The sequence below is a fragment of the Lutzomyia longipalpis genome, chromosome 2, assembly GCF_024334085.1.
Source record: "Lutzomyia longipalpis isolate SR_M1_2022 chromosome 2, ASM2433408v1".
NCBI classification, from domain to species: domain Eukaryota; kingdom Metazoa; phylum Arthropoda; class Insecta; order Diptera; family Psychodidae; genus Lutzomyia; species Lutzomyia longipalpis.
Window position 1 is genome coordinate 2,956,974 of NC_074708.1, and position 11,271 is coordinate 2,968,244.

At 34.0% G+C, this 11,271-nt stretch overlaps 1 protein-coding gene across 1 annotated transcript; it reads left to right on the forward strand.

Annotated features, from left to right (window-relative positions):
• Nucleotides 1–298: 298 nt before the first annotated feature.
• LOC129788611 (chondroitin sulfate synthase 1) lies at nucleotides 299–8,881 on the forward strand. The gene is made up of 10 exons (XM_055824819.1): nucleotides 299–849; nucleotides 1,285–1,549; nucleotides 2,851–3,240; nucleotides 3,322–3,435; nucleotides 3,521–3,633; nucleotides 3,813–3,953; nucleotides 5,057–5,386; nucleotides 5,491–5,740; nucleotides 5,815–6,011; nucleotides 7,626–8,881. Exons 2-10 carry the CDS (start codon nucleotides 1,411–1,413, stop codon nucleotides 8,391–8,393), a joined length of 2,442 nt encoding a protein of 813 aa, XP_055680794.1. The 5' UTR covers nucleotides 299–849; nucleotides 1,285–1,410; the 3' UTR covers nucleotides 8,394–8,881.
• Nucleotides 8,882–11,271: the final 2,390 nt, after the last annotated feature.

The following is an 11,271-nucleotide window of genomic DNA, read 5'->3' on the forward strand; positions in this document are numbered from 1 at the left end:
GAAAATGTCTCAATATCAGTCTTGATTTCAATCATTCCCAAACATTTGTAAATCTACTGAAAACTTCTCAAACTTCCCTTGAAAATTTTCTTAATTTCCCTTTCAGTATTTTAATGAATTCCTAAATTAATTTTAATTATTTCTTTGAATTTTCCTCGATTTTTCTTACAGCTAAAATCCATCGTTTTAACGTATCTTCCCTTCAAACATTCATAAATCGTTTCCTCGCGCTTCTTTCCAGTATAACATGTTTGAGCAATTCTTGCCTCATTTCTCGTGTAGCTCTTGGTGCTGGTGTAGCTGTCGTCAGAGGACACTTGGCGAGCATGTGTGATAAACCGGGGGCGAAGTGTGTTGAAATTGTATTTCTTTAATTAATTTTTCTTAATCTGATTTAAATCTCATCTCATGGATTTTCTTGCACCTTGACTTCAGCTCCTAAATCATAAGATTTGTGTATTAGAAATCTCTTAGAGATTATCGTGAATTTAATCATTGAGAAGAATTTATGAGAAGAATATCAAAGAGAAAAAAATATTATGCTCAGTTTGTGAGCATGTTATCCCCTTGGCATCAAGTGCCGGCTTGAAAGAAGGCCAACTTCCACTTGCAAAGATTTGTTTTCCGCGTTAAAACGGCATGAAAAGGCTCCGCATTCACCGTGTGGAAATAGTGGAATTGAGTGATTTATTTTAGTGGGTTGAAAGTGTGAGAAAAATGTTTGGGGTGAGCATAGAAATAGGGGAGTAGTGGGAAGATTTCTATTAATAGAAAACAAATAAAGCGGAGAAATCTTTTTTGATCCGGGAGTACGGGGAGGGCCAGCTCAATATGGATGAGCACAGAAAGGTAAACAGAAAATTTATATAAATTCAATAAATTAATTAACAATTCAAATTGTGGAGAAATTGGGAAGGAAAATCCACAAAATCTGGATTGGTTTATGTTGAGGCACACACTGCGTGGATTTTTTTTTTCTTATAAACAACGGAATACCTCAAGGTTCTGACATACATTCGATGAGGATTTTTTTACTTGCTTCATCTTCAATGTTGAAAATTCAGCCGTTGTCGGAGGAGCAGCTCCGCCTTTTCGCCCCTATTTTATTTTTTTTTTTTAATAATTCTTATATAACAACCCAAAAGTCCACGCGGGAGAAAAATACCTTAAATCCGTGCGCGGGACTGTGTGTCACGACAATTCCATCAATATTTCGAGTTGTGGCGGATTTACTCATATGTGCGCGCCTTGTGCTGGTGATAAGATCCACCTTGTATTTTTCAGATGTGGCGATAAGGGAAGCCTGAGCAATTGGCAGCTCAACCGTATATATTATTAGTGAACCGCATATGTATATGAGGTAGGAGGAGGAGTGATAATTTGCGGGAAGAAGCGAATTGAGTGTGGAAAATGGCACAACGAAAGAAGCTCATCTGCTATGGTCTATTCGGTGCTCTAATTGGCTTCTGCATTGGGATGTATTTGAGGAACTATCGCGTGATTGAGACAGCAAATAACTGCCAATTGAGGTCTGGATTGCGATTTCAAGGTATTTCACATTTTTTTTTGCATAACAAATTTAAATTTTTCACGCCATTCCAAGAAAAAAAATCTCCGCAAATTCAGCAGAACTGATTTTTCTTTTTACCTCTGCAACGTCTCATGAGACGTTTTTTTTTATTTCTTTTTCATTTTGTAAGTCATTGGCAAAAGAGGAAAACACCCGTTGAGCAGTGAGAATGTACAATATAAATCTTAAGTAGAGGAGATCATACAACTCATTATTTTGCGCTCTCAAATGTGTAAAGCCTCCATTCATCACAAGCTTTGTACACTGGTATTAATATAAATTAAAACTGCGCGGAAAAGACGTGTTCAATGGAGAATTATGAATGAGCAGGAGGATGTGATAAAATTAATCTCGTAATACTCACAATTATTGACACTGTTGTAAAAAGAATAAATTATACTGCAAAGAGCTCATTTTTGTATAGTTCTCATTCTATAAAGAATTCAGAACTAGAAGAGAATGACCCTTATAAGAAAAATCCTTACTATTCATCTGAAGGAGTTTATTTATTTTCATATAGAAAATTCCCTCAGTTGAAAAAAAAATCAGGACATGCATTCTTTCAGAGAATCATAAGGGAAAAAGAGTCCAGTAAAGATTTCCCATATTCCACAGAAACTATTCAAAAACACTCTTCAAATATTTCCCTAAAAATGCAATCAATGACGTCACTATTCTGATTTTTTATCACTTGTAAAGAAGCATAAAAAAAACGATGTCAGAAATCATCAATATCGAATACTTTATGCCTTGAAAACACAAAAATCGCAATAGTGACGTCATTATTTGCATTTTTTGGGAAATATTTGAAGAGTTTGAAAAATAAGAAATCAGTGGAAAATAGAAAATCTTTTCAGTGATTTTTTTTCTTTTTTAAAACCTTAAATTGATCGTGTCTCAATAATTACTTCCTTAATTTCAGGCATTTCCCATACTCCTTTATTTAAATTAAAATGGTTTCAGTATTTTTTATGCTTTTTAAAACAAATTCTTCCATCCTAAATCACATACAAAAATAAAATTAGAACATTTAGAACAACAAAAAATAAATCATAATTCAAAGACGCCCAAAGACAATATTTCTTTCCGAGGAGAAGATAAATTCTAAGAAGAAGAATCTTCCATTTATCTCTTCTTTTTAAACAATATTTTTTTATTAGTAACTTCTTGGTATTCCCCAAAATTTCAATCTTATGCGTCTCATCCAAAACATCTGTCCTCCTAACTGTGCGTATTTTATGTTCTTCTTTTCCTTTCTCTCTCACACAATGCTCTCTTAGGTCCACTGAAATTCATCAATTTAGAAGCAAATGAACTCCCGAGCAACTCACAGAACAATCTGGTGTTAATTGGCGTGATGACGGCAAAAGATTTTCTCCGGGAACGCACAAAAGCCGTATTTGACACGTGGGGTCAGAACTTTCCCGGGAGGATTGCCTTCTTTAGCTCTGAAGGGTCATACTTGCAGGGATTGCCGATAATTGGGCTGAAGGGGGTCGATGACCGATATCCGCCGCAGAAGAAATCATTTATGATGCTGCATTACATGTATGAGCACTACATTGATAAGTTTGAGTGGTTTATAAGGGCGGACGATGATGTTTTCATAAGAACTGATAAATTGGAGCATTTTCTGCGCTCAATCGACAGCTCAAAGCCACAATTTATCGGTAAATTGCACTCCATCCTTATCATTAAATTCAATTAATTATCATAAGTCTAACATTATGTTTTATTGTCTTTCGTCGTAGGTCAGGCAGGGAAAGGCAATACCGAGGAATTTGGCTTGTTGTCTCTTGAATATGATGAAAACTTCTGCATGGGTGGACCTGGGGTCATTCTAAGTCGTGAAACTCTCCGAAGAGGTAACATATCACCTTTTAACCTTTCACAGCTTCACGATTAATTTTAAGTTTATTTTATTTTATTTTTTGATTTATTAATATTTAGTTGCACCTCACATACCAACTTGCCTAAAAAATTTATATAGTCTCCACGAAGATGTTGAAGTAGGACGTTGTGTGCAAAAATTTGCAGGTGTTCCATGCACCTGGAATTATGAGGTTTGTTTTCTCTTTCTTTTAGTTTTTCTTCTTTTCTCCTAACATTTTATAATTATTTTCTCATTACAAAGAGCCGTCATTGTGTGTTATTAAACTTTGCACAACGCACCGCATATCTTATCATAAAATATATCATCCTATGACGTGTTTGATAAAGACAATTGATTGCTTGTTTGCAGATGCAAGCTATTCTACACCACAATTCCAGTGGCAATGAGGCATTCACGGGGAATTTGAAAAATAAGGAAGTCCACAGTGCTATCACACTTCATCCAGTCAAAAAATCTCCCCTTATGTATCGTCTCTACGCCTATATGCACGTAAGTTTTCATGAAATTTTATCAATGGAATTCCGAGAGAGAAGCCTGATAAAGGCACTTAATGCCGTGCTAGAAACTTTTGAGATATGTATTCTTTATTTTTTCTTTTCTTAATTTTTTGACTAGATTATCGTGGATTTTATGATTTGAGATAATTTATTTAACCTACATTTGCCCAAACACTCGTAAAATTTTATTTATTGACTTTAGGCACATTAAATTGTCATAAAAAGTTCTTATTTGCATAAGATTTAAATGGATTCGATTAAAAGAAAAAGTTAAGAATCTTTTATAATAATTTTGGTTTAGAAATGTCTTTTTTAGACGATTCTCTATTTTCTATATATTGAAGATTAAAAAAAATTATTAATAGGAGAATTCCATAGATTTTCTTTTAAAAAAGTATTCACTTTAGCATAAGTACGAATCGTACAGTTCCTTGCCAAAAATAATGCAAAGATCCCCCGAAAAAGATTTCTTTTAGATTTTTTTAAACCAAATTAATCTAAATCGGTTAAGAGAACGATTTTTAAGACAGACTACATACATTCTGCAAAGAATAGGGGAGGACGGGGCTAATAAAGTCACTTAAGGGTTTGGAAAAAGCCTAAAATATCATATTTCTTAGCTAGATAGAACAAAATGATCTGATAAAGAGTTGTAGGGCAATAAATTTCCTAAAGAAATGAGCTATACATTTCGTTTTATCTATTTGGGAAATATGATATTTTGAGCTTTTTCTAAACCCTTAAGTGACTTTTTTAACCCCGGTCTCCCCTATCAATTAATTTCTATTAAAATGCATGTTAAATATCATCCCTTAGTCTGATTTGAATCATTCCTAAAAGCGCTAAAATCTTGAAAAAATTATAAAATATATTTTTTAAAAATTATTATGAAAAAATATTTTTAAAAATAACATTTTGCATTATTTTTGGCACTGAACTGTAGCAAAGTTTCATTGAAAACTTCACCAGAACAGAACCTCTGCACTGTGCATAAGTTTCTTCTTTTTTGTGAATGAAATTCCAACTTTTATTGAGCAATATAATGTATGTAGGTATAGTAAACATTCTCTCCATTTGTTTATATAACTTTCCCAGGGTGTGAAGGCACAAGAAATGCGTCAGGAAATTCTCATGTTGCACCGAGACATTGCAGCAATGACTGATTTGCTTCATATTGCAAAAGCAAGCAGAAATATAGCACCGGGTGTACCGATTTTCCCAGAAAGTCTTCGGCCACCGAAATATTTGGGTGACCACGAGATATTGGGGAGGACACCAACCCTTGCGAAGAAGTACCCAAACACCGGGGGAGATTTACTCGAATGGAATTTCATTGCAAAGCACATCTATTCGGCAGAACATTTCAATCCGAAGCGTAAAATTGAGAGTTCCATAAAGGAAGGTCTCGAAGATATCATAAGAGAGGTATGTTGTATATGTGTGTGTGTGGGTGGATGGGGGGATTTAGTGTTTAATGCTGAAGCAACATATCGAATATCTTTTGCCTATATAATATTGTATTCCGACAGATTATGGATAACATAAACAATTATTCACGCCAGCGGGGACGTGTGATAGAATTTCGTGATATCCTCTATGCATATAGTCGACTAAATACTCTCTATGGGCAAGATTTCATTCTTGACATGTTGCTCATCTACAAGAAATATCGTGGCAAAAAGATGACTGTCCCCGTACGGAGGCATCTCTACATACAACGAGCTTTTACCGACATTCAAATTCGCGAAATTCCCATTTTTGGAATGAATATTTCTTCAGGTAACTTTTAGGAATTTCTTTTTTTTTCTCGCGCCTCAAAAATGAAAATTCACAAAAATATTTATTTTTCTCAGGGAAAGACTCCCATGGAGAATTTACAGGACGCGTGAGGAAGTTCTGGAATACGGGTATTGAAAAATTATCAAATACTTTTACACTCAACTCTAATGATAAATCAACCGTGCAAAAAATCTTGCCAAATATTATTTTTATTTTACCTCTATCTGGTCGTATCAGCACCTTCAAGAGATTCCTTCTCACCTATGAACAGGTAATTAATTATTTTTAAAGGAGTATGTTAAAGGGAAAAAATATGTGAGATCCTTAATTATTTTGTTATAAATACTTTACAATATTTTGAATATTCGCCTTTTTTTAACCTCTGAGATGCGGAGGCCTTGGCACACCCTTAGAATGCGAAGGTGGGGTCGTTGAGCGACCCCAAAAAGAAGGCCAATTTTCTCCCACACTATACAACCTGGAGTTGTCGGGTTAGTGCCTATAGATTCCTTATATAGTCCTCTTGCCCCCTGCACCACAAATTCGCCACCCGGAAACACGCAGAAGAAAATATTAGGGAAAAACATTTTTCACTCATTTTTCACAATTTCTTCGTGAGAAATTTGCCACGAAGTTTACCGCAACCACTATTTTTTCCACTACTTCCTCGCATTCCCCTCACTTCCCGCACCGTGATAAATGGCAATATTTCTCGAATATTCTTTATTGTTTTGCACACTTATATGCTTCTAATTATGTTTTATGTTGTTTATGTTACTTATTCGCGATAATTTTGACACTGAGAAGGTAAAGTGAGAAAGTAAACACAACCCTTCAACCATATGATTCATGATGTGACTAACTTCATTCTGAGAAATTTTCCGCAGCATGGCCGTTACACCAATTTTTGAATTCCCTTCTTCTACATTTTCCTTAATAACTTTTCTTGTGGTGGACGGATTGCGCTGAAATTTTTACACAACCTCCTCAGATAACCAAGGAACTTATTTCCAAAAGATGGGAACGCTAACTTTTATATTTATTAAGTTATAGCACGAAATATAGCGCTGGGGTCGTTCAACGACCCCGCTCCGCATCTCAGAGGTTAAAAAATATTCTTTAAGAAATTCTTCTTCTTCTGCACTTTAAATTTGTACGGCTGTTGGATTCCTTCCGGATCCATATAGCCCTTTAAGAAATTAAAGAATATTTTTAAAATGTTACAAAAATTCGCTTCTTTTGTAATATTTTCTGAGTTTTTTAGGGATATTCTCAAAAAGGTTACGAATATTCAATATTTTTGAAAATATTCCCCAAGTACTTGAAGAATATTCTCAAAAAGTTTGGAATATTCGTTTCTTTTGTAATATTCTCTGAGTGTTTAAAGAACAGTCTTAAAATATTCCGAATATTCGTTTATTTTTTAATATTCTCAAAGTATTTGAAGAATATTCTCAATATATCACGAATACTCAATATTTTTGAAAATATTTTATAATTACTTGAACAATATTCTCAAAATGTTAAGAATATTCGTTTTCTTTGTAATATTCTCTAAGTACTTAAAAAATATTCAATATTTTTTAAAATATTCACCAAGTCCTTCAAGAATACTCTTAAAATGTTCCGAATATTCGTTCCTTTAGTAATATTCTCTGATTGTTTGAAGAACAATCTCAAAAAGGTTACGAATATTCATTTTTTCTTTAATATTCTCTAAATACTTGAAGAATATTGTCAAAATATTCCGAATATATTTTTCAAATACTTCGAATATTAATCAAAATATCACAAATATTCTTTATTTTTCATTCTTCTCCACATTTTATTCCCCTAAATTGATCACAAAATCCTCTATCTTATCGCATCTAAACTTCCTTTGCAGGTTTGCCTGAAAAATGACGCTAAAACAGACTTATTGATTGGCCTTTACATCGATGAGTCGTACAATGAGGCTCTTGAGTTGATAAATCAACTCAAAATGCAATATCCCAATCGTGAGATCAACTCAATTGACATCTATGGGAATTTCTCTCGAGGTCTAGCTTTGGATATGACGGCTAGATCTAACTATGCATCCGTCGATGATATTCTCTTCTTCATCGACGTGGACATTGTCTTCACGACGGAGACGCTGGAGCGTGTACGGAGCAACACTGTGCAACAGCATCAAATCTACTTGCCAATAGTTTTCAGTGAATATGCAGCAAAAAGTGCCACAACCTCGGCCACAACAGATGGCCAATATCCGCATGTTGATATTACAAATGATAGTGGGTACTTTCGTGAATTTGGCTACGGGGTGTGTGCCATCTACAAGTCGGATCTCCTTGCGGTGGATGGCTTTGTGACGGACATTAAGGGTTGGGGGTTGGAGGATGTGAAATTCCTCGATCGTATTATTGTATCAAATCATGGACGTGGCTCCGTTTTGCGGAGGAATAGTCATGAATTGGGAGTCTTTCGTGCTGTGGATACATCCCTCATTCACATCTTCCACACAATTCATTGTGATAAACTTCTAGACGAGTCCCAATACAAGATGTGCATAGGGACCAAAGCCAATACTATAGGTAGCTATAAATATATTGAATCGCTAGTATTAAATATGAATAATTCCTTTATGGCAACAAAGCAGCAATTAGTGCCTTGACATTGTTTTTTTTCTACTATCTACCTACCTATTACTATGTATGATTGAATGAGATTTATTTAGAAAGAGAAGAAAAAAGAATTTTACATTTTCTCAAGAAGCCTAAAACTCAAGGAGAAATCTTCTCTCTTGTATACCAAAAAAAAGAAAAGATTTAAAAAGAAATATCCCAGCAAATAAAAAAAAAGAAAATCTTAAAAGTTTTGTGAGTAATAAACAAGAGGCAGCAATAATTCAAGACAAAGCCTGTGTATACCAATCTGTTGGCAACTTTCGGTTATATGTTTTTTTTTTAAACTGATCTCTAGAGACATTTTTTCATTGGATGTTAAGATACAAATTATGTATTGTTAAGTTGTGTTATATATGCGCAGTGCCTTGTTAATTTTAAACTATATTTTAGACAATTTAAGGGCCATATTTTTATATTATATACAAAGTAAGTTTCTCGAAATAATAAAGAATTATATATCTTATTGAAACGACAACACATTTGTTTTACTCAGGAGGAGAAAAACTAACAGAAACGCAGCACAAAAACTCTTCTTTCACCCCTTGGCAAGATATTTCCACTACAGACGTAGAGATTTTGTCGTTAAAAAGGGGAGGGGAAGATTTCTATACAGTGGGACCCCAGTACAACGACCACTTGGTTATACTACTCTCGCGCATTGAAAATAATGAGTGTGAAGAGTACATCCGAGTGGTCGTTGTACTGGGGTCCCACTGTATATTTAAGAAATGGGATGTCTTACAATTACATTGAAGCACAGCAAGGAAAATGAATTGATGAAGTACAAAATGGACATAATTACTCTTCTTTTCTTAGTCTATCTATATATTATTAAAATCTCCGAATTTCCTTAATTTTTCTTCCACTAAATCCACCCAAAAAATGCCTAAGAAAAAGACTTTTAAAAATTCAATGCTATTTTGTAAAAGAATTGAATTTTAGGTGCAAAGAGGAGACGAAGAGACAAACTCTTGCATCTCATTATGAAGCATTATCCCCTTGCCGGACAGTCCGAGAGAGATGAGGTAGCCGCCAGATGTCCGAAGGGAGATGAAAACCCGTATCTGGACCAAATCTTGGCCATCCGTGAAGAATGAAACGAGTTTTTCATCCTTAATGGAGAGATCCGTGAGAGTACAAACGACGGCGGGTTGTTACTTTAAAATTTAAAGAATTCCTGTTTGTGATTTTTATTGACCATACAAAAGACTGGTCCGTTTCGGGATGATTTGTCTGTTGAGATGAATCAACTGGTTATCAATTCAAGAAAAACTATATGTAGATATTTTCATACATATATCAATATATTATCTGAGGAAAGGCACGAAAGCCTTTTAAATAAAAAAAAAAATTGGGAATTTTTATTCGAATTTTTGTTGAGATTTTCTTCTAAATAAAATTTAATTGTTTAATTTTAGAATTTTTTCTTCTTTTCTTTACATTTCTCGTTAACTTAGAAAGAAAGAAATTTAGATTTTAATGTAGCATTAAACTTTAAATTGCTTTGTAATCCTTATAATTAATACACGAATTTATAAAACAGAAGAAATCTTTCTAGGAGTGAAGAATTTTGAGAAAATCGTCACTTAAAATTGAATTAAGGATTCTCACATTTTTTTAAAGGAATTTCAAGAGTCTTTTATTTACAATATACGATACATATCATTCTCTAAATCCCTTAAATACCTTGAAATGTTAGATAGAAACGATGACACTTTAAAGGAAACTTTAAAGTTTTAGAAACAAGAGTCTTAATTCTTTCTGCTTGTTAGAAGGAAAATATTATATAAAGTGCTTTAAAATAAATAGGTATCTTTTATAGAATTTATTTTTAAAGTCCTTTTATTAATTTTATTCGAATTATAGTTAGTTTTCTCGAGTTTCCTCGTGTCTTAAGTTTCAACGTTATTTTACGAAAAAAGCTTAAATTTTGAAATGCAAAATTCTTAAAATTTTCATATTCTTTTACATTTTTAGTGTTTTTGTATAAAAAAGGAACGAATTTTAGTCTAAGATTATCAAGAAAAATATAAAGAAACATTTTTCTTAGGCTTGGTTTCTGTTTTCATGCAATTTGTAAAGATTTCCTTAAAGAAGAATTAGGAAAATCCCTTGTGTTACAAAATTGGAAGAAAGTTCTTTTCTAACCATATTCACCAAATACGCTACGAATCGCAGAGTAAATTCTTAAGAAAAAATTGCCAACAAATAAGATCTTATGAATTCCTCAACTATTTGTCCTTTTCAAACTATCCAGAATCCTGTACAATAAACTAATACTTGCGCTAACTTGCTGTGCAACATCCTTTCATGGGAACGTTGAGGGTCAAGGGATGAGAGAAAACTCTTTAAATGTACCTTTGATCTCATCCAACGAATGAAGGTCGATATTTTGGAAGATGAACTGGCCACAGTCTCAGGACTGGACCATGAAAGTTGTCGTCGTTGTCCTTTTAAAACTGGTTGGTCCAACTGCTGCTGCAGAACAAACATCTTTCGGTGTGTCCTTTTCTGCAACAGAAATTTCCCATTTGCCCTGCATCTTAATGTAATTGTTCATCCATCCTCGATAAGGGTGATGTGAAGAGTTATGTTGCGAAGAAGTTACGGGAATGTGGGGTTTGATGTGTGTGTGTGTGAGGGTGGAAATTGAGTGCAAATTGAAAGTGATAATGTGAGTTGGAAAATTTCCTTTTAATTGCCTACGCCTGGGGATTTTGGATTCACCCAATTTTGTTGTTGGCAGACAACATAAGTACATAGAGGCAGAGAGCGAGAGACCACCAATTATGCGTGTTGTGTGGAATCATTACCAATCCACTGCCCCTATTTCGCATCCTTAAAGTCTCCTCTAAAGGTAATAGA

Coding starts and splice junctions, on each gene's coding strand:
- LOC129788611 (XM_055824819.1), top strand. CDS start 1,411: ATGGCACAACGAAAGAAGCTCATCTGCTATGGTCTATTCGGTGCTCTA. Junction 3,634..3,812: donor CATGCACCTGGAATTATGAG/GTTTGTTTTCTC, acceptor GCTTGTTTGCAG/ATGCAAGCTATTCTACACCA. Junction 5,741..5,814: donor TGGAATGAATATTTCTTCAG/GTAACTTTTAGG, acceptor TATTTTTCTCAG/GGAAAGACTCCCATGGAGAA.